The sequence below is a fragment of the Bombina bombina genome, chromosome 6 (assembly GCF_027579735.1).
Source record: "Bombina bombina isolate aBomBom1 chromosome 6, aBomBom1.pri, whole genome shotgun sequence".
Taxonomy (NCBI): domain Eukaryota; kingdom Metazoa; phylum Chordata; class Amphibia; order Anura; family Bombinatoridae; genus Bombina; species Bombina bombina.
In genome coordinates this window covers 104,145,620-104,169,914 of record NC_069504.1, presented here as the reverse complement: position 1 = coordinate 104,169,914, position 24,295 = coordinate 104,145,620, and the positions used below count along the sequence as shown (strand labels likewise).

At 41.3% G+C, this 24,295-nt stretch overlaps 1 protein-coding gene across 1 annotated transcript in view; it reads right to left on the bottom strand.

Moving 5' to 3' along the window:
- Positions 1 to 24,295, bottom strand: part of FAM185A (family with sequence similarity 185 member A) — a 162,503-nt gene that overhangs the window by 54,068 nt on the left and 84,140 nt on the right. Inside the window, exon 6 of the mRNA XM_053716535.1 lies at positions 8,980 to 9,075. Within this exon, the coding sequence (XP_053572510.1) occupies positions 8,980 to 9,075 (96 nt within the window). The remainder of the gene's footprint in view (positions 1 to 8,979; positions 9,076 to 24,295) is intronic.

The window sequence follows — 24,295 nt, the reverse complement described above, 5'->3', positions numbered from 1 at the left end:
ATTTGGGGTTTACTATCCCTTTAAAATTACATAGAAAAGGAGTTATTATTGATGGATTTAATTGTATTTACTACCCAAATTTACATGATTTGTTACAAATACACATATATAATTCCAAATGAGAAGCATGGACGGCTGAGGCCTGTTTCCAGTTTACAGGTACTGAGCGTAACACAACCGTTGGAGGCTGGGTTGTAGCTCATGGGCCATAGTATAAACTGTTCTGCATTAATGTCACCCAAAACCCAAATGCCAGAAATTGAGGCTGCCCTTATTTTCTGAAGCACCGATAAATGTGGTTCTACTGGAGCAGTCTGGGCGGATATAATCTCATGCCCATTTTGTTTGGTATATGATGAAGGATTTCCTCTGCTACAGCCTCTTTTTTGCGTTTGACATTTCCAGTTTGAGATTTTTATAGAAACTTGATTAATATCATTAAAAGGGTTTAAATTTGTGAAATATCAGGGAATACACCCTTTCTCAGACAATCAAAACAGCTGCAAATGCAACATCTTTAAACCATAAGCCCCTCTCGCTACAGAAAAAGCCCAACTGTGTAATCATAGCGACTGCTGACTTATCCTCACTATAAACTATATACTGTAGTTAGATGTATTCCTGTATATGGATTAACAATATTGAATATATAATACAGAAATACAGTGATTGACAGATTTAATACTCACAGATAAAGTGTGTTATAAAAATATAGGCCTAGATTTGGAGTTCGGCGGTAGCCGTGAAAACCAGCGTTAGAGGCTCCTAACGCTGGTTTTGGCCGCCCGTTGGTATTTGGAGTCAGTGATTAAAGGGTCTAACGCTCACTTTTCAGCCGCGACTTTTCCATACCGCAGATCCCCCTACGCCATTTGCGTATCCTATCTTTTCAATGGGATCTTTCTAACGCTGGTATTTAGAGTCGTTTCTGAAGTGAGCGTTAGAGCTCTAACGACAAAACTCCAGCCGCCTGAAAATAGCAGGAGTTAAGAGCTTTCTGGCTAACGCCGGTTCATAAAGCTCTTAACTACTGTACCCTAAAGTACACTAACACCCATAAACTACCTATGTACCCCTAAACCGAGTTCCCCCCACATCGCCGCCACTCGATTAAAATTTTTAACCCCTAATCTGCCGACCGCCACCTACGTTATACTTATGTACCCCTAATCTGCTGCCCCTAACCCCGCCGACCCCTGTATTACATTTATTAACCCCTAACCTGCCCCCCACAACGTCGCCGCCAGCTACTTAAAATAATTAACCCCTAATCTTCCGACCGCAAAGCGCCGCCACCTACGTTATCCTTATGTACCCCTAATCTGCTGCCCCTAACACCGCCGACCCCTATATTATATTTATTAACCCCTAATCTGCCCCCCTCAACGTCGCCGACACCTGCCTACACTTATTAACCCCTAATCTGCCGAGCGGACCTGAGCGCTACTATAATAAAGTTATTAACCCCTAATCCGCCTCACTAACCCTATCATAAATAGTATTAACCCCTAATCTGCCCTCCCTAACATCGCCGACACCTACCTTCAATTATTAACCCCTAATCTGCCGAGCGGAGCTCACCGCTATTCTAATAAATGTATTAACCCCTAAAGCTAAGTCTAACCCTAACACTAACACCCCCCTAACTTAAATATAATTTACATCTAACGAAATAAATTAACTCTTATTAAATAAATTATTCCTATTTAAAGCTAAATACTTACCTGTAAAATAAATCCTAATATAGCTACAATATAAATTATAATTATATTATAGCTATTTTAGGATTAATATTTATTTTACAGGCAACTTTGTAATTATTTTAACCAGGTACAATAGCTATTAAATAGTTAAGAACTATTTAATTGTTACCTAGTTAAAATAATAACAAAATTTACCTGTAAAATAAATCCTAACCTAAGATATAATTAAACCTAACACTACCCTATCAATAAAATAATTAAATAAACTACCTACAATTACCTACAATTAACCTAACACTACACTATCAATAAATTAATTAAACACAATTCCTACAAATAAATACAATTAAATAAACTAGCTAAAGTACAAAAAATAAAAAAGAACTAAGTTACAAAAAATAAAAAAATATTTACAAACATAAGAAAAATATTACAACAATTTTAAACTAATTACACCTACTCTAAGCCCCCTAATAAAATAACAAAGCCCCCCAAAATAAAAAATTCCCTACCCTATTCTAAATAAAAAAAGTTACAAGCTCTTTTACCTTACCAGCCCTGAACAGGGCCCTTTGCGGGGCATGCCCCAAGAAATTCAGCTCTTTTGCCTGTAAAAGAATAAATACAATACCCCCCCCCCTCAACATTACAACCCACCACCCACATACCCCTAATCTAACCCAAACCCCCCTTAAATAAACCTAACACTAAGCCCCTGAAGATCTTCCTACCTTGTCTTCACCATCCAGGTTCACCGATCCGTCCTGAAGAGCTCCTCCGATGTCCTGATCCAAGCCCAAGCGGGGGGCTGAAGAGGTCCATGATCCGGTCAAAGTCTTCATCCAAGCGGGGCAGAAGAGGATCTTCCATCCGATTGAAGTCATCATCCAGGCGGCATCTTCTATGGTCTTCCATCCGGAGCGAAGCGGCAGGATCCTGAAGACCTCCAGCGCGGAACATCCATCCGGACCGACGACTGAACGACGAATGACTGTTCCTTTAAGGGACGTCATCCAAGATGGCGTCCCTCGAATTCCGATTGGCTGATAGGATTCTATCAGCCAATCGGAATTAAGGTAGGAATTTTCTGATTGGCTGATGGAATCAGCCAATCAGAATCTAGTTCAATCCGATTGGCTGATCCAATCAGCCAATCAGATTGAGCTCGCATTCTATTGGCTGATCGGAACAGCCAATAGAATGGGAGCTCAATCTGATTGGCTGATTGGATCAGCCAATCGGATTGAACTAGATTCTGATTGGCTGATTCCATCAGCCAATCAGAAAATTCCTACCTTAATTCCGATTGGCTGATAGAATCCTATCAGCCAATCGGAATTTGAGGGACGCCATCTTGGATGACGTCCCTTAAAGGAACAGTCATTCGTCGTTCAGTCGTCGGTCCGGATGGATGTTCCGCGCTGGAGGTCTTCAGGATCCTGCCGCTTCGCTCCGGATGGAAGACCATAGAAGATGCCGCCTGGATGATGACTTCAATCGGATGGAAGATCCTCTTCTGCCCCGCTTGGATGAAGACTTTGACCGGATCATGGACCTCTTCAGCCCCCCGCCTGGGCTTGGATCAGGACATCGGAGGAGCTCTTCAGGACGGATCGGTGAACCTGGATGGTGAAGACAAGGTAGGAAGATCTTCAGGGGCTTAGTGTTAGGTTTATTTAAGGGGGGTTTGGGTTAGATTAGGGGTATGTGGGTGGTGGGTTGTAATGTTGGGGGGGGGGGGTATTGTATTTATTCTTTTACAGGCAAAAGAGCTGAAATTCTTGGGGCATGCCCCGCAAAGGGCCCTGTTCAGGGCTGGTAAGGTAAAAGAGCTTGTAACTTTTTTAATTTAGCATAGGGTAGGGAATTTTTTATTTTGGGGGGCTTTGTTATTTTATTAGGGGGCTTAGAGTAGGTGTAATTAGTTTAAAATTGTTGTAATATTTTTCTTATGTTTGTAAATATTTTTTTATTTTTTGTAACTTAGTTCTTTTTTATTTTTTGTACTTTAGCTAGTTTATTTAATTGTATTTATTTGTAGGAATTGTGTTTAATTAATTTATTGATAGTGTAGTGTTAGGTTAATTGTAGGTAATTGTAGGTAGTTTATTTAATTATTTTATTGATAGGGTAGTGTTAGGTTTAATTATATCTTAGGTTAGGATTTATTTTACAGGTAAATTTTTTATTATTTTAACTAGGTAACTATTAAATAGTTCTTAACTATTTAATAGCTATTGTACCTGGTTAAAATAATTACAAAGTTGCCTGTAAAATAAATATTAATCCTAAAATAGCTATAATATAATTATAATTTATATTGTAGCTATATTAGGATTTATTTTACAGGTAAGTATTTAGCTTTAAATAGGAATAATTTATTTAATAAGAGTTAATTTATTTCGTTAGATGTAAATTATATTTAAGTTAGGGGGGTGTTAGTGTTAGGGTTAGACTTAGCTTTAGGGGTTAATACATTTATTAGAATAGCGGTGAGCTCCGCTCGGCAGATTAGGGGTTAATAATTGAAGTTAGGTGTCGGCGATGTTAGGGAGGGCAGATTAGGGGTTAATACTATTTATGATAGGGTTAGTGAGGCGGATTAGGGGTTAATACATTTATTATAGTCTCGGCAAGGTCCGGTCGGCAGATTAGGGGTTAATAAGTGTAGTTAGGTAGCGGCGACGTTGTGGGGGGCAGATTAGGGGTTAATAAATATAATATAGGGGTCGGCGGTGTTAGGGGCAGCAGATTAGGGGTACATAGGGATAACGTTGGTTGCGGCGGTTTACGGAGCGGCAGATTAGGGTTTAAAAAAAAAATGCAGGGGTCAGCGATAGCGGGGGCGGCAGATTAGGGGTTAATAAGTGTAAGGTTAGGGTGTTTAGACTCGGGGTACATGTTAGAGTGTTAGGTGCAGACGTAGGAAGTGTTTCCCCATAGGAAACAATGGGGCTGCGTTAGGAGCTGAACGATGCTTTTTTGCAGGTGTTAGGTTTTTTTTTAGCTCAAACAGTTCCATTGTTTCCTATGGGAGAATCGTGCACGAGCACGTTTTTGAGGCTGGCCGCGTCCGTAAGCAACTCTGGTATCGAGAGTTGCATTTGCGGTACAAATGCTCTACGCTCCTTTTTTGGAGCCTAACGCAGCATTTGTTTGAACTCTCGATACCAGAGTTAAATTTATGGTGCGGCCAGAAAAAAGCCCGCGGAGCGTTAACAGCCCTTTTACCGCCAAACTCCAAATCTAGGCCATAGATAGCCAAATAAATAAATCATATGTTGCTGGTGTTCTGTGAAAAAAAGCTACCTCGTCGAGATTAGCTACCTTGACGTGTGCACGCTCACAATTACTGTATAAAAAGGTATAATAGTGCGCCAAGGCTTCGGATATCATACAGCTCACAAAAAACAATTCCTTCTAATTGTTTAGTTAAAATGGTAATTTAGATCTGTTTAAATTAGTGAGGGCGCTATACAGCTAAAGATGATATTAATCACTTCAGAAATTGATATTTGTGTTCAAAACAAAAAATACATTTATTTTGTAGCCAAAGTATGGTTACAAGTCGCTTATTTATGAAATAGGGACGTTTCCCTTTGAAACAATAAAAAAAATATACAATGTTAAAATACAGATTCAATGTAACAAGTAGGGATAATACTATTTGTTGGAATCAGATACACTTAAATATGTTTCTTTCTTGTTATACCACCAATATATCAGGATCTTAAAACAACTACTGTCCAACCAAAGAAGAGATTAGGTTTAGCATTTAACTCTATTAACATGTGGCTCAGAATTCAAAATTATTGAAAAAGCCCTGGATAGGGCGAAACGCGTTGAAAGTAGTGGCATATGTTCTGTTAAATCACAGTATATCCTTTCAAGTTTTAGACACTGGATTTTTTTAACCCGGGTTAATCTATGTTGCTTTGATTTTAAAAGACTTAACTTTTTCTCTCTCTCTTTTCCTGCGTGCAATTGCACTAAGGGCAGGATTCAACACCTCTAAAGAGGAATAACATCAGTCTGGATTGGAATACACGACATACCAGAAATATACTGACCGTGAGTGTCACCCGTGAAGTCAGACGCCATCGGTCATGTGGGGTGAACTCGCATTGGGAGCAATACGCTCGAGGAGCAACACAGTTGCAAACACCCTCCTGTCAACTCAGAGTTCCATGGTTCTTACAGGTACTGAATGTCACACGTAAAAAACTGTGCAAGTATTACCATACTTTTGAGAAGAATTTCAGTGCATTAAGGATAATTTCCTACTCTGTGGTATTACCTCCGCTGCTACACTATTTGTGCCGGGACAGAGCTGTTCTGAGACGCATGTTAATAGACCGAGTTGAATGCTAAACCCGATCTCTTCTTTAGATGGAGAGTAGTTGGTTTAAGATCCTGATATATTGGTGGTATAACAAGAAATAAACATATTTAAGTGTATCAGATTCCAACAAATAGTATTATCCCTACTTCTTACATTGAATCTGTATTTTAACATTGTATATTTTTTATTGTTTCAAAGGGAGACGTCCCTATTTCATAAATAAGTGATTTTTAACCATACTTTGGCTGCTAAATAAATGTCCATGTGCGCATGCATAGTTTAAGTTGTTGGTAGCTAATTACGACAGCATCGTTTTTATCTCTGTTACCCAAAGCTGTTGACTGCTCAAGCGCGCAACAAGTCAATTGACATTAAAACTTTTGTTTGCGCAATACATTTGCGCATATCGCTGTAAAATATTCTCATTAAACACATTCCCTTACAATACAAATAATGTGAATAATTTACAGCGCATGGAAATCGCTGCTTTAAGATTGAATAAGAGACTAATTTTCATCTCTGTTGAGATTAGCTACCGAGCCTGTGCGCATGCTTATAATTACATTCCAAAGATTCTTTTGAAACATCTTTGGAATGCAATTACGTAATTGTGAGCATGCGCACGACAAGGTAGCTAATCTCGACGAGGTAGCTATTTTTGACAGAACACAGGATCAACAAATAATATTCATGATACCTTCTATATGCTACACAACCTGTTGTGTTACATCTCTGTGGTTTATTATAAAATGATGTCTCCATAACAGATTATTAGTTTATACCATAGTATTACAACAAAGATTAGAGGGACATAAACGTGTAAAAAGAAAATACCTTAATGTTATATAAAAGCAACAGTACAATAATAAAATGCTGTGCTATAGTTAATGTCAGCTACAGAGCAGCTATGCACCACTGGGACTTATCTGAACAAGGCTGAGAGCCATTGACAAGAGGCATATGTGTAGCCACCTATCAGCAGCTAGCTCCCATTGCCTACCTACTTAGGTATGCTTTTACATGAAAGACACCAAGAACGTAAAGTAAATTTAATAAAGGATGTAAGTAAAAAAAGTTTCTTAAAATTGCACACTGTGATTTGTGGAAGTTATTTTGAATTTCCTGTCATTTAAAGTTTGTAAAAAAAAAAAACCACTACATATCCTAGATATTGTCACATTGCCAAACCATCACTGCACGTAGCATTTTGTTGTCAGGTATTCAAAGAGGAAAAGAAATTCAAGCAACCAAAATATGGATAAGATTTGGTAGGCCCCTCCAAAGCCAATCACCATGTCAATATGGTGTGACTACTATTCCCTTGGCAACCACATCTAAAGCCCGCCTAGGGAAGAGAAAAAGTCTGAAATGGTAGGTTTGAATTCACAAATAATCACTTAGGGATTTTCTAATTAGCCACTTATCAGGAGCATACACTGCTGTAAAGGCAAATCTGTGTTGAACCGCTAGCATTCTTGCATTTTGTAGAATCAGCTTCTGTATCACATTTGGCTTCCAACAACGTACATTGTGAATAACTTCTCTGTAGGAACACTGTAACCATTAAATCCAATTGCTTTTTTTTTTTCAAATTATCATCAGTAGTATTCCCAACTACATGTGTCAGTTGGACATTATGTGTCGCTTTAATAAAGGTGGATGGATAAACTTAGTGTATGTAGTAAATAATTTCTGTCTATAATCTTCTGATATAATTTTGTAGCCAGAGTATTGTGCTGTTTGCAAACCTCCAGGTCTAAAATGCAATTAAGTTTTTTTGCAATTTTAAATTATATAGGACTTTTTAACATATAAAGATGATGAAACCATTCCATCAGTTTGTCTTCATCGCCTCTCCAAATCAAAAACAAGTCATCAGTTTTATCTCTAGTATAATATATTATTATACTCCCTAGTCTTAGTTATCCAATAGTCTTCTATAATTAAGGTGACATATGCTGGGCAATGTTGGACCCCACATAACAGAAATGTAATGAAAAGGTTTTTTTACTCTAATTTAAAGTAGTTAAGTTCCAAACAATGGTTACATTTTTTTTAATAAAAATGCACTAGTATGTCCAATATAGGGATATCTATCAAAGTCCTGTGTAACAGCGGTTAAGCCATCATTGTGTGAAATAGCTGCATAAAGACTAGTTACATCCAATGAGGCTAATACTTCCTCCTCCATAATATCAATGTGAGACTGCAAGATCCTAATTAGTTGCATTGAGTCCCTAAGATTTGAACACGTTTATAACAAAAGATAGAAGAACAGCAATTCAGCAACAGGTCTTAGCAATGAATATCTGGAAGACACAATTGGTCTGCAGGTGATCTCTTCAAATCCATATGTATTTTGTGGAGCAATATAGGGATATCTATCAAAGTCCTGTGTAACAGCGGTTAAGCCATCATTGTGTGAAATAGCTGCATAAAGACTAGTTACATCCAATGAGACTAATACTTCCTCCTCCATAATATCAATGTGAGACTGCAAGATCCTAATTAGTTGCATTGAGTCCCTAAGATTTGAACACGTTTATAACAAAAGATAGAAGAACAGCAATTCAGCAACAGGTCTTAGCAATGAATATCTGGAAGACACAATTGGTCTGCAGGTGATCTCTTCAAATCCATATGTATTTTGTGGAGCACATATAGAAAGGGTTTAAGTGAGTTTATTATACAGGAAGTATCTAGTACCTTGGTCAATCCAGCCTTGATCAACCCGCAAACTAATGTTTTTGTATAATATTCTTAAATTCAATAGCTCCATATATAGCTCCATTGTTTTCATTCTAGTTCTTCAATTCCCTCTAAGCACATGACCATTGAATGAGTGTTTCACCGACCAAGCAGACAACTCTTTATCTATACATACGTAAAGATAAACATTATGGGCACCATTATTTAATGCAGTTGAGCTCTTACCCTCTTCTGATACGAGATGAGTCTTCCCCACTTGGCTGATGTAAACATCTATAGCTCCTTGGCGAGTTGAAGCTTCTAGACATCCATCTGAGGAATCTGTAATGTTTAATAAAAAAACAATACAAAATCTTATATTCAGAGGAACATCAATGCACTAATAGTAAATCACTACTTTGTTTTAAGATTAAAAACTAGGGTTGCCAGCAGTAGTAGCTTGGGAACTTAAGTTGGTGGGGCAGAATATGCTGCCATTTCCATATCAAAAATACAATTGTTGTTTTTCATTATTTAAAAGGACAGTCAAGTCCAATAAAAAACTTTCATGATTCAGATAGGGCATGTAATTTTAAACAACTTTCCAATTTACTTTTATCACCAATTTTGCTTTGTTCTCTTGGTATTCTTAGTTGAAAGCTAAACCTAGGAGGTTTATATGCTAATTTATTAGACCTTGAAGGTCGCCTCTAATCTAAATGCATTTTGATAGTTTTCCACCACTAGAGGGCATAAATTTGTGTGTTTCATATAGATAACATTGAGCTCATGCACGTGAATTTAACATGGAGACAGCTCTGATTGGCTAAAATGTGAATCTGTCAAAAGAACTGAAATAACATAATTTATACTTACCTGATAAATTTATTTCTCTTGTAGTGTATCCAGTCCACAGATCATCCATTACTTATGGGATATTCTCCTTCCCAACAGGAAGTTGCAAGAGATCACCCATAGCAGAGTTGCTATATAGCTCCTCCCCTAACTGCCATATCCAGTCATTCGACCGAAAACATGCAGAGAAAGGAAAAACCATAGGGTGCAGTGGTGACTGTAGTTTAAATGAAAAAATTACCTGCCTTAAAAGGACAGGGCGGGCCGTGGACTGGATACACTACAAGAGAAATAAAGTTATCAGGTAAGTATAAATTATGTTTTCTCTTGTTAAGTGTATCCAGTCCACGGATCATCCATTACTTATGGGATACCAATACCAAAGCTAAAGTACACGGATGATGGGAGGGACAAGGCAGGTACTTAAACGGAAGTTACCGCTGATTATAAAAACCCTTTCTCCCAAAAATAGCCTCCGAAGAAGCAAAGAATCAAATTTGTTAAATTTGAAAAAGTATAAAACGCAGACCAAGACTCCGTCTTGTAAATCTGTTCAACAGAAGCCTCATTTTTAAAAAGGCTCAAGTGAAAACCATAGCTCTAGTAGAATGAGCTGTAATCCCTTCAGGAGGCTGCTGTCCAGCAGTCTCCTAAGCTAAATGAATTGTGCTTTTTTTAAAACCAAAAGACAGAGAGGTTGCTGAAGTCGTTGACCTCTCCTCTGACCAGAATAGACAACAAACAAGGTGAATGTTTGACGAAGATCTGTAGTAGCTTGTAAGTAAAACTTTAAAGGACAAACCACGTCCAAAGTGTGTAATAGACGTTCCTTCTTTGAAGAAGGATAAGGGTACAAGAATGGAACAACAATTTCTTGAGTGATATTCTTGTTAGATACCACCTTAGATAAAAACCCAGGTTGGTACACAGGACCACCTTATCCATACGGAGGACCAGATAAGGAGAATTACATTGTAACGCAGATAACTCGGAGACTCTATGAGCCGAGGAAATAGCTACCAAAAAGGAACTTTCCAAGATAAAAGTTTGATGGAATGAAAAAGGTTCAAACGGAACTCCTTGAAGAACCTTAAGAACCATGTTTAAGCTCCATGGCGGAGCAACAGTTTTAAACACAGGCTTGGTTCTAACCAAAGCCTGACCAAATGCCTGAACATCTAGAATACCTGCCAGACGCTTGTGCAAAAGAATAGACAGAGTAGAAATCTGTCCTTTTAAGGAACTAGCTGACAACCCTTTTCTCAAAATCATCGTGGAGAAAAGATAATATCCTTGGAATCCCGAATTTACTCCATGAGTAACCCTTGGATTCATAACAATAAGATATTTACACCATATCTATGTTAATTTTCCTAGAGACAGGATTTCATGCCTGTATTAAGGTATCAATGACTGACTCGGAGAAGTCATGCTTTGATAACATCAAGCGTTCAGTATCCAGGCAGTCCATCTCAGATTAGTTATATTTAGATGGTTGAAAAGACCCTGAGGTAGAGGGTCCTGTCTCAGAAACAGAGACCATGGTGGAAAGGATGACATGTCCACCAGATCTGTATACCAGGTCCTGCGTGGCCACGCAGGCGCTGCCAAAAACACCAAAGCACTCTCCTGCTTGATCTTGTGTAAACACCTCCGGAGGGAATCCCACTCCTCCAGATGAAAAGTCTGACGACTTAGAAAATCCGCCTCCCAGTTCTCAACACCTGGGATATGGATAGCTGACAGACAAGAGAGAGTCTCTGTCCAGTGAATTATTTTAAGACTGCTAACATCGCTAGGAAACTATGTTCCCCCTTGATGGATGATGTAAGTCACAGTCGTGATATTGTCCGACTGAAAAATGATGTACCTCAGAGTTGCTAACTGAGGCCAAGTCTGAAGAGCATGGAATACCGCTCCCAGTTCCAGAATATACCTTAGAAGGAGGGTCTCCTCCTGAGTCCACTATCCCTGAGCCTTCAGGGAGTTCCAGACTGTATCCCAACCTAAAAGGCTGTTGTAACAATTGTCCCATCTGACCTGCGGAAAGTCATACCCTTGGACAGATGGACCCGAGATAGTCCCCAGAGAAGAGAATCTCTGGTCTCTTGGTCCAGATTTAACAGGAGAACAAATCTGTGTAATCCCCGTTCCTCTGACTGAGTCTGCATAGTTGCAGCGGTCTGAAATGAAGGCGTGCAAACGGTACTATGTCCCTTGCCGCTACCATTAAGCCAATTACATTCATATACTGAGCCACCAAAGGGCGCGGATGGAATGAAGAACACAACAGAAATTTAGAAACTTTGACAACCTGGACTCCGTCAGGTAAATTTTCATTTCTACAAAATCTATCAGAATCCCTAGGAGGGAAACCCTTGAGATTGGAGATAGAGAACTCTTCCTGTTCAGTTTTCCACCCATGCGATCTCAGAAATGCCAGTACTACGTCCGTATGAGACTTGGCAACTTGGATATTTGACGCCTGTATCAGGATGTCGTCTAAATAAGGGGCCACTTCTATGCCCCGCGGCTTAAGGACCGCCAAAGCGACCCCAGAACCTCTATAAAGATTCTTGGGGCTGTAGTTAACCCTAAAGGAAAGAACTACAAAACTGGTAATGCCTGTTTAAAAAGGCAACCTGAAAAACCGATGGTAATCTTTCTGCATTGTAATGTGAGGATAAGCATCCTTCAAATCATTGTAGCCCTCTAGTGACTCTCCTGGATCATAGTTAAGATGGTACGAATAGTTTCCAACTTAAATGATGGAATTCTGAGGAATTTGCTTAAGATCTTTAAATCCAAAATAGATTTGAAGGTTCCCTCTCCTTGGGAACCACAAACTGATTTGAGTAAAAACTCTATCCCTGTTCCTCCCCTGGAACTGGATGGGTCTCGTACACAGTGTAAGAATGCCTCTTTCTTTATCTGGTTTGCAGATAATAGTGAAAGGTGAAATCTCCCCTCCTTTGGGGGAAGCTTTGAAATCCACAAGATATCTCTGGGATATAATTTCCAATGCCCAGGGATCCTGGGCCTCTCTCTCACGTCCACGCCTGGGCGAAAGATGAAAGTCTGCCCCCTACAGGATCCGTTACCGGATAGGGAGCCGTTCTACCTGCTGTCTTAGAGGCAGCAGCAGGCTCCTTGGCCTGCTTATCTTTGTTCCAGGTCTGGTTGTCACCAGACCGTCTTGGAGTTTCGAAAATTAGACTTTTTTTCCTGAGGAAGGGCATTACCTTTTCCTCCAGTGATATTAGTAATAATCTCCTTCAAACCAGGCCCGAATAGGGTCTGCCCCTTGAAAAGGAATTAAGTAGCTTATTTATTAAAGTCACGACAGCTGACCATAATATAAGCCCTAGCGCTGTGCGCGCCAGCATAGTAAAAACAGAATTCTTAGCCGTTAGTTTAGTCAAAAGAAAACAAGGCATCAGAAAAAAAGGAATTGGCTAGCTTAAGTGCTCTAAGCTTGTCAAGTATTCATTCAATGGAGTCGCTACCTGTAAAGCCTCAACCAGAGACTCAAACCAGAACGCCGCCGCAGCAGCAGTGACAAAAGCAATGCATGCAAGGGGCTACAGGATAAAACCTTGTTGAATAAACATTTTCTAAAAAAGCACAACTGTCCTCGACAGGGCTAGTGATACGCTTAGCTAGAGTAGAAACTCTTCTCTCCACCTTAGGGACCGTCTGCCATAAGTTCCCGTGTGGTGGCATCTGTTAGAAACAGTTTTCTAAAAATAGGAGGGGAAGAGAACGGCACACCTGGTCTATCCCATTCCTTATTAATAATTTCTGTAAACCTCTTTAGGTATTGAAAGAAACATCAGTACACACCGGCACTGTATAGTATCTATTCAGTCTACACAATTTCTAGCACTGTAATTGTAAACCAGTCATTCAGAGCTGCTAAAACCTCCCTGAGCAACAAGTGGAGGATCTTAAGCATAAATTTTAAATATAGAAATATTAGAATCAGGTTAAATCATCTCCCCTGAATCACAAATATGACCCACTGCATATAGTGAGGCAGTAACAGACATGGTTCTTGACGCATCTGTATGCTCTGTATCTATCCCCAGAGCTATATCGCTTTCCTTTAATTTCAGGTAGTCTGACTAATACCGCTCCCAGAGTATTATTCATAACTTTCGCCATGTCTTGTAAAATAAATGCTATAAGCGCCCTTGATGTACTAGGCGCCATTTGAGCGTGAATCCCTGGAGCGGGAGTCGAAGAGTCTGACACGTGGGGAGAGTTAGACGGCATAACTTCCCCCTCGACAGAAACCTCTGATAAAATAAACGCTATGGGCGCCCTTGAACCACTTGGCGCCATTTGAGCGTGAGTCCCTAAAGCGGGAGTCAAAGGGTCTGACACGTGGGGAGAGTTAGTCGGCATAACTTCCCCCTCGACAGAATCCTCTGGTGATAATGTTTTTAAAGACAAAAAATGATCTTTATTGTTTAACATGAAATCAGTACATCTGGTACACATTCTAAAATGGGGTTCCACCATGGCTTTTAAACATAATGAACACAGAGCTTCCTCTATGTCAGACATGTTAGAACAGACTAATAATGAGACTTGTAAGCTTGGAAAACACTTTAAATCAAGTTAACAAGCAAATATAAAAAACGTTACTGTGCCTTTAAGAGAAACAAATTTTGCCAGCATTTGAAAAACATTGTAAAAAGGCAGTAAATCAAACAAAATTTTTACAGTATATGTAATAAGTTCACAGAGCATTGCACCCACTTGCAAATGGATGATTAACCCCTTAATGCAAAAAACAGATCAAAAAAACGACATAGACGATTTTTTAACAGGTAGAACAAAACTGCCACAGCTGAGCTGTGGATTACCTTCCCTATAAACGATTTTGGAAGTCTTTTTAGCCCTTTAGAGATGTCCTGTAGTATTCAAAGGACTGCTGAGGGAATCTGGATGATTCATTTTGTAAATTTAACTGTGCAAAAAAGCTCTAAATTAGATCCCTCCCACTCATATTACAACAGTGGGAAACCTCAGTTAACTGTTGCTATGCAGAAATTAAGCCAGCCATGTGGAAAAATTATGCCCCAATAAACCTTATCACCAATGTACCTCAAAAAAATGATTAAACATGCCAGCAAACGTTTTTAAAACAACCTTCTTTTAAAGAGTATGTATCTCTATTAATAAGCCTGTCTTGCTTTCCCTGCATTAAGGCTTTACTTATATTATTTCAGTATCAGCAGCATTTTCTTAGTCAATTCCATTCCTTAGAAAATTGTTTTACTGCACATACATTAATAAGCCTGCTAACAGTCGCTTTCACTGCATTAAGGCTTTACTTACATTAATTTGGTAACAGCAGCATTTTCTTAGTCAATTCCATTCCTTAGAAAAATATTTTACTGCACATACCTCATTTGCAGGAAAACCCGCACGCTGTCCCCCATCTGAAGTTTACCTCACTCCTCAGAATGTGTGAGAAAACAGCCAGTGTATCTTAGTTACTTCTGCTAAGATCATAGAAAAAACGCAGGCAGATTCTTCTTCCAAATACTGCCTGAGAGAAAAACAGCACACTCCGGTGCCATTTAAAAATAACAAACTTTTGATTGAAGAAATAAAACACCACTCCTCTCGCGGACCTCCATGTTGAGAGTTGCAAGAGAATGACTGGATATGGCAGTTAGGGGAGGAGCTATATAGCAACTCTGCTATGGGTGATCTCTTGCAACTTCCTGTTGGGAAGGAGAATATCCCATAAGTAATGGATGATCCGTGGACTGGATACACTTAACAAGAGAAAAGGGGGCAGTCTGTTGAGGCTTAGACACAAGGTAATTACAGAGGTAAAATGTGTATAATTATAACTGTGTTGGTTATGCAAAACTAGGGAATTGGTAATTAAGGGATTATCTATCTTTCAAAACAACAAAAATTCTGGTGTTGACTGTCCCTTTAATACATGACTCAGGCATGTATTCAGTAATTTATGTCCATTTGTTACAGAATTTAGCTCAAATATAGCTGACTTCATATTAAAGATCCCCTTCATGATATTTCATCAGAAATAAAATCACTGAATTAACTAAAAATCTCACGAAGTTAACTAGAGACAAACACGCTTTTTTTTTCTATTGTTACTACTATTTACTAAGATGTCTCCATTATGAGCAAATTATATGTATTAGACACTTGTAAAATAATAATATAATTATTATAATTAACAACATTAACAATAATACATTAGCTTACATCTATAGAAAACAGTTTAAAATGACTTTCACTCTTCCCTTTGTCAAAAAGCATTGCAAGTATAAAATATACAGAGAAATACAGCAGGTTAAGTAAATTTATAAGACAACAAATGCAGTTTATTTAGCGCCCACTGCAACTAGCACTCACTCACTCACAATTACTTTTTCAAGCCTACAAATGCAGCTATTTTCAAACTGTTAAAATCCAAACTGTGTTTTTTTTTTTGTTTTTTTAAAACCTTCTAAGTTTATAGAAAACGGTTTAGCAACTTACATATTGCTTTAACTTCTTGTCTGCCACTGGATGTTGCAATACTTTGCATAGCACTGCATTTTAGCCCTCTCTGATTTCTAAAGGGTTAAAGTGAATGTAAAGTTTAATGAATCAGTGCCGGTTTTTAAAAAAACATAATTTATGCTTACCTGATAAATTTATTTATCTTGTAGTGTATCCAGTCCACGGATCATCCATTACTTATGGGATATTCTCCTTCCCAACAAGAAGTTGCAAGAGGATCACCCACAGCAGAGCTGCTATATAGCTCCTTCCCTCACTGCCATATCCAGTCATTCGACCGAAACAAGACGAGAAAGGAGAAACCATAGGGTGCAGTGGTGACTGTAGTTTAATTAAAATTTAGACCTGCCTTAAAAGGACAGGGCGGGCCGTGGACTGGATACACTACAAGAGAAATAAATTTATCAGGTAAGCATAAATTATGTTTTCTCTTGTTAAGTGTATCCAGTCCACGGATCATCCATTACTTATGGGATACCAATACCAAAGCTAAAGTACACGGATGATGGGAGGGACAAGGCAGGAACTTAAACGGAAGGAACCACTGCCTGAAGAACCTTTCTCCCAAAAACAGCCTCCGAAGAAGCAAAAGTATCAAATTTGTAAAATTTTGAAAAGGTGTGAAGCGAAGACCAAGTCGCAGGCCTCATTTTTAAAGGCCCAGGTGGAGGCCACAGCTCTAGTAGAATGAGCTGTAATCCTTTCAGGGGGCTGCTGTCCAGCAGTCTCATAGGCTAAGCGAATTATGCTCCGAAGCCAAAAGGAAAGAGAGGTTGCCGAAGCTTTTTGACCTCTCCTCTGTCCAGAGTAAACGACAAACAGGGAAGATGTTTGGCGAAAATCTTTAGTAGCTTGTAAGTAGAACTTCAAGGCACGGACTACGTCCAGATTATGTAAGAGACGTTCCTTCTTTGAAGAAGGATTAGGACACAATGACGAAACAACAATCTCTTGATTGATATTCTTGTTAGAAACCACCTTAGGTAAAAACCCAGGTTTGGTACGCAGAACTGTATGAAAAATCAGATAAGGAGAATCACATTGTAAGGCAGATAGCTCAGAGACTCTTCGAGCCGAGGAAATAGCCATCAAAAACAGAACTTTCCAAGATAAAAGTTTAATATCAATGGAATGAAGGGGTTCAAACGGAACTCCTTGAAGAACTTTAAGAACCAAGTTTAAGCTCCACGGGGGAGCAACAGTTTTAAACACAGGCTTAATTCTAACCAAAGCCTGACAAAATGCCTGGACGTCTGGAACCTCTGCCAGATGCTTGTGCAAAAGAATAGACAGAGCAGAAATCTGTCCTTTTAAAGAACTAGCTGATAATCCTTTGTCCAAACCCTCTTGGAGAAAGGACAATATCCTAGGAATCCTAACCTTACTCCATGAGTAATTCTTGGATTCACACCAAGAAAGATATTTACGCCATATCTTATGGTAGATTTTCCTGGTGACAGGCTTCCGTGCCTGTATTAAGGTATCAATGACTAACTCGGAGAAGCCACGCCTTGATAGAATCAAGCGTTCAATCTCCATGCAGTCAGTCTCAGAGAAATTAGATTTGGATGATTGAAAGGACCTTGTATTAGAAGGTCCTGCCTCAGAGGCAGAGTCCATGGTGGAAAGGATGACATGTCCACTAGGTCTGCATACCAGGTCCTGCGTGGCCACACAGGTGCTATCAGAATCACTGATGCTCTCTCCGGCTTGATTTTGGCAATCAGTCGAGGGAGCAGAGGAAACGGTGGAAACACATAAGCCAGGTTGAAGAACCAAGGAGCTGCTAGAGCATCTATAAGCGTCGCTCCCGGGTCCCTGGACCTGTATCCGTAACAAGGAAGCTTGGCGTTCTGGCGAGACGCCATGAGATCCAGTTCTGGTTTGCCCCAACGATGGATCAGTTGAGCAAACACCTCCTCTGACGACTTAGAAAATCCGCCTCCCAGTTCTCTACGCCTGGGATGTGGATCGCTGACAGATGGCAAGAGTGAGACTCTGCCCAGCGAATTATCTTTGAGACTTCTAACATCGCTAGGGAACTCCTGGTTCCCCCTTGATGGTTGATGTAAGCCACAGTCGTGATGTTGTCCGACTGAAATCTGATGAACCTCAGGGTTGCTAACTGAGGCCAAGCTAGAAGAGCATTGAATATTGTTCTTAACTCCAGAATATTTATTGGGAGGAGTTTCTCCTCCTGAGTCCACGATCCCTGAGCCTTCAGGGAGTTCCAGACTGCGCCCCAACCTAGAAGGCTGGCATCTGTTACAATCGTCCAATCTGGCCTGCGAAAGGTCATACCCTTGGACAGATGGACCCGAGATAGCCACCAGAGAAGAGAATCTCTGGTCTCTTGATCCAGATTTAGTAGAGGGGACAAATCTGAGTAATCCCCATTCCACTGACTTAGCATGCATAATTGCAGCGGTCTGAGATGCAGGCGCGCAAATGGCACTATGTCCATTGCCACTACCATTAAGCCGATTACTTCCATGCACTGAGCCACTGACAGACGTGGAATGGAATGAAGGACACGGCAAGCATTTAGAAGTTTTAATAACCTGGACTCAGTCAGATAAATTTTCATCTCTACAGAATCTATAAGAGTTCCTAGGAAGGTGACTCTTGTGAGTGGGGATAGAGAACTCTTTTCCACGTTCACTTTCCACCCATGCGACCTCAGAAATGCCAGAACTATCTCTGTATGAGACTTGGCAATTTGAAAGCTTGACGCCTGTATCAGGATGTCGTCTAGATACGGAGCCACCGCTATGCCTCGCGGTCTTAGAACCGCCAGAAGTGAGCCCAAAACCTTCGTAAAGATTCTCGGGGCTGTGGCCAACCCGAAGGGAAGAGCTACAAATTGGTAATGCCTGTCTAGAAAGGCAAACATTAGGAACCGATGATGATCTTTGTGAATCGTTATGTGAAGGTAGGCATCCTTTAGGTCAACTGTGGTCATGTACTGACCCTCTTGGATCATGGGTAGGATGGTCCGAATAGTTTCCATTTTGAATGATCGAACTCTGAGGAATTGGTTTAAGATCTTTAGATCCAAGATTGGTCTGAAGGTTCCCTCTTTCTTGGGAACCACAAACAGATTTGAATAAAACCCCTGTCCCTCTTCCGTCCGCGGAACTGGATGGATCACTCCCATTACTAGGAGGTCTTGCACACAGCTTAGGAATGCCTCTTTCTTTATCTGGTTTGCTGATAACCTTGAAAGATGAAATCTCCCTTGTGGAGGAGAAGCTTTGAAGTCCAGAAGATATCCCTGAGATATGATCTCCAACGCCCAGGGATCCTGAACATCTCTTGCCCACGCCTGGGCGAAGAGAGAAAGTCTGCCCCCCACTAGATCCGTTTCCGGATAGGGGGCCGTTCCTTCATGCTGTCTTGGGGGCAGCAGCAGGTTTTCTGGCCTGCTTGCCCTTGTTCCAGGACTGGTTAGGTTTCCAGGCCTGTCTGGAATGAGCAACAGTTCCTTCTTGTTTTGAAGCGGAGGAAGTTGATGCTGCTCCTGCCTTGACATTTCGAAAGGCACGAAAATTAGACTGTTTGGCCTTTGATTTGGCCCTGTTCTGAGGAAGGGTATGGCCCTTGCCTCCAGTAATGTCAGCAATAATTTCCTTCAAGCCAGGCCCGAATAAGGTCTGCCCCTTGAAAGGAATGTTGAGTAATTTAGACTTTGAAGTCACGTCAGCTGACCAGGATTTAAGCCATAGCGCCCTACGCGCCTGGATGGCGAATCCAGAATTCTTAGCCGTTAGTTTAGTCAAATGAACAATGGCAGCAGAAACAAATGAGTTAGCTAGCTTAAGCGTTCTAAGCTTGTCAATAATTTCCTCCAATGGAGCTGTAAGGATGGCCTCTTCCAGGGCCTCAAACCAGAATGCCGCTGCAGCAGTGACAGGCGCAATGCATGCAAGGGGCTGCAAAATAAAACCTTGTTGAATAAACATTTTCTTAAGGTAACCCTCTAATTTTTTATCCATTGGATCTGAAAAAGCACAACTGTCCTCAACCGGGATAGTGGTACGCTTTGCTAAAGTAGAAACTGCTCCCTCCACCTTAGGGACCGTCTGCCATAAGTCCCGTGTAGTGGCATCTATTGGAAACATTTTTCTAAATATAGGAGGTGGGGAAAAGGGCACATCGGGTCTATCCCACTCCTTGCTATTAATTTCTGTAAGCCTTTTAGGTATAGGGAAAACGTCAGTACACACCGGCACCGCATAGTATCTATCCAGCCTACACAATTTCTCTGGAATTGCAACTGTGTTACAGTCATTCAGAGCAGCTAATACCTCCCCAAGCAATACACGGAGGTTCTCAAGCTTAAATTTAAAATTAGAAATCTCTGAATCAGGTTTCCCCGAGTAAGAGATGTCACCCACAGAATGAAGCTCTCCGTCCTCATGTTCTGCATACTGTGACGCAGTATCAGACATGGCTCTTACAGCATTTGCGCGCTCTGTATCTCTCCTAACCCCAGAGCTATCGCGCTTGCCTCTTAATTCAGGCAATCTAGATAATACCTCTGACAGGGTATTATTCATGATTGCAGCCATGTCCTGCAAGGTAATCGCTATGGGCGTCCCTGATGTAATTGGCGCCATATTAGCGTGCATCCCCTGAGCGGGAGGCGAAGGGTCTGACACTGGGGAGAGTTAGTCGGCATAACTTCCCCCTCGACAGAACCCTCTGGAGTTGCAAGAGAATGACTGGATATGGCAGTGAGTGGAGGAGCTATATAGCAGCTCTGCTGTGGGTGATCATCTTGCAACTTCCTGTTGGGAAGGAGAATATCCCATAAGTAATGGATGATCCGTGGACTGGATACACTTAACAAGAGAAAAACCTATTAAAAACAGGGGCACTTTCATTCATTAAAACTTTACATTGCAGCGTTTTTACTAAATACTTTTTCTTTACGAAACCCGGACCGGCGATCCCCCGCTCGCTTCTCATACTGTACTTAGCACAACAATGATGAAACCGGCTTCCTCCAATCACTGCGTGGCCTCAAGAGATGGACATTCTGGGGTGCACGCCATGATTGGAGGAAGCCGGTTTCATCATTGCTGAGGTAAGTACAGAGGAGCTGCGGGCAAGTGATCGCAGGTCCAGGTTTGCTAAAGAAAAAATCGGGTATTTAAAAAAAACAAAAAACGCTGCAATGTAGAATTTAATGAATGAAAGTGCCCCTGTTTTTAATAGTATTTTTAAAAACCAGGCACTCCTTCATTAAACTTTACATTCACTTTAAGCAGATAAACATGCAAATACCGAATGAAAATCAAGACTTCAATTTAATTTGCTGTAATAAGCTAAAAACTATTCCAGATCATTTTTACTAGATTTAATAACATAAAATTATGCTTACCTGATAATTTAATTTCCATCGAGGGGAGGAGAGTCCACGACTTCATTCATTACTGTTGGGAATTATGAACCTGGCCACCAGGAGGAGGCAAAGACACCCCATCCAAAGGCTTAAAAACCTCCCCCACTCCCCTCATCCCCCAGTCATTCTGCTAAGGGAACAAGGAACAGTAGTAGAAATATCAGGGTATAAGTGCCAGAAGATAAACTAAATTTAGGTCCAGCCCTCGGAGATACGGGCGGGAGCCGTGGACTCTCCTTCCCTCGATGGAAATTAAATTATCAGGTAAGCATAATTTATGTTTTCCATCTAAAGGGGAGGAGAGCCCACGACTTCATTCATTACTGTCGGGAACATATACCCAAGCTCTAGAGTATACTGAATGAAACCGGGAGGGAAAAGGCGGACCCTAATCTGAGGGCACCACAGCCTGTAAAAACCTTTCTCCCAAAAACAGCTTCTGTAGAAGCAAAAACGGCAAATTTGTAAAATTTTGTAAAAGTGTGTAAGGAGGGCCAGGTAGCCACCTTACAAATTTGCGCCATAGAGCCCTCATTCTTGAAGGCCCAAGACGAAGCCACAGCTCTAGTCGAATGAGCTGTGATCTTCTGAAGAGGCGTATGTCCAGATGTCTCATAGGACAAGTGAATCAAGCTCCTCAACCAAAAGGACAAAGAAGTAGAAGAGGCTTTCTGCCCCTTGCGCTTCCCTGAGTACACCACAAAAAGAGATGTAGACTGTCTGAAATCCCTTGTAGCCTGAAGATAAAACTTCAGGGCACGGACCACATCCAGATTAAGAAGTAACCTCTCCTTAGAAGAAGAAGGGCTAGGATACAAAGAAGGAACCAGTCTGCTGAGAAAGTCTGCTTCCCAGTTGTCCACACCTTGAATGTGAATCACTGAGAGCGAGCAGTTGTGGACTCCGCCCACTCCAATATCCGAGCCACCTCCCTCATGGGTAGGGAGTTCCTCGCACCACCCTGATGGTTGATGTAAGCCACCGAGGTTATGTTGTCAGTCTGGAATCTGATGAAGCTGAACGACCCCAGAGGAGGCCATGCCTTCAGAGCATTGTAGATTGCTCGGAGTTCTAGAATATTTATCGGAAGGAGAGACTCCTTCCGGGAACATTTTCCATTGTGCCATCCTGGCACCCCAAACAGCTCCCCATCCTGCCAGATTCGCGTCCGTGGTCACAATTTCCCAGGACGGTCTCAAGAAGGATGTCCCCATGGACAGTTGCTCCGGACGGATCCACCAAGAGAGGGAGATCCAATTCCGAGCATCAATGGATATCTGCTGTGATAGATCTGAATGATCGCCGTTCCACTGTCTCAACATGCACAATTGAGAGGTTTGAGAAGGAACCTGGCAAATGGAATGACGTCTATGCTGGAAACCATGAGTCCGATCACCTCCATACACTGAGCCACCGAGGGGCTTGAGGAGGACTGAAGGGCAAGACAAGAGGACGCAATCTTCCTGCATCGATGGTCTGTGAGAAATATTTTCAAAGACATAGTCTATTATTGTGCCCAGAAACTCCACCCTGTTGCTGGGAACCAGGGAACTCTTTTCCGAGTTGATCTTCCAACCATGAGATTGGAGCAAAAGAAGAAGCACCCTCGAATGATCCTCTGCAAGACTGAGCGACGGCATCTGGACTAGGATGTCATCCAGATAAGGCATCACAGCAATGCCTCTGGCCACTGCAAGAAGGGCCCCCAAAACCTTTGTGAAGACTCTGGGGCCGTCGCCAGACCAAAGGGAAGGGCCACAAACTGGTGTTGGTCCAGAAACGCACATTTTTAGTAACTTGAAGTGGTCCCTGTGAATTGGCACATGAAGGTAAGCGTCCTTCAAGTCTAGAGTTGTCATGAACTGTCCCTCTTGAACTAGGGGCAGAATAGATCTGATTGCTTCCATTTTTAAAGATGGAACACTCAGAAACTTGTTAAAACACTTTAAGTCCAGAATCGGCGGAATGTGCCCTCCTTCTTTGGAACCACAAACAGATTTAAATAGTACCCTAGACCCCTTTCTTCTGGGGTACTGGTATGATAACACCTAGAGAGGAGAGATCCCTCACACATTCTAGAAAGGCTTCTCTCTTTTTCGATCTTGAAGACAGGTGTGGAAGGAGGAATCTGCCCCTGGGCAGATGGGATCCCCTGTCCTGTAACCCTGGGCTACAACTTCCAGAACCCAAGGGTCCTGAACATCCTGCAACCATGCTTCTGAGAAGAGAGATAATCTGCCTCCTACTTGGTCCGGAGAAAGGTCGGGGGCTGCCCCTTCATGCCGATTTTTCCTCTGCAGGCCTCTTGCTCTGCTTAGACTTGTTCCAAGAATGAGATGGCTTCCAAGTTCCCTTGGACTAATCCGCTTTTGCAGCGGGCTGCTGGTGCTGGGCCAGCAGCCCGCCAGGGACGAAAAGTGGATCCTTTAGGCTTAGCCTTCTTAACCTGTGGTAGGAAAGCTCCCTTGCCCCCCGTTACCGTGGATATGATCGAATAAAATCCTGGACAGAACAGAATCTTTCCTTCAAAAGGCAGGGACAACAGCCTTGACTTAGAGGTCATGTCCACAGACCAAGACTTTAGCCACAGAGCCCTGCGAGCTAAAACGGAAAAACCTGACACCTTAGCTTAGTTGAGGCGAATAATTTGCATATTGGCATCACAGATGAAAGACATGGCAATCTTCAGTGCCTTAATCATATTCTGTATCTCGTCGATGGAAGTCTCCGTTTCGACCATTTCAC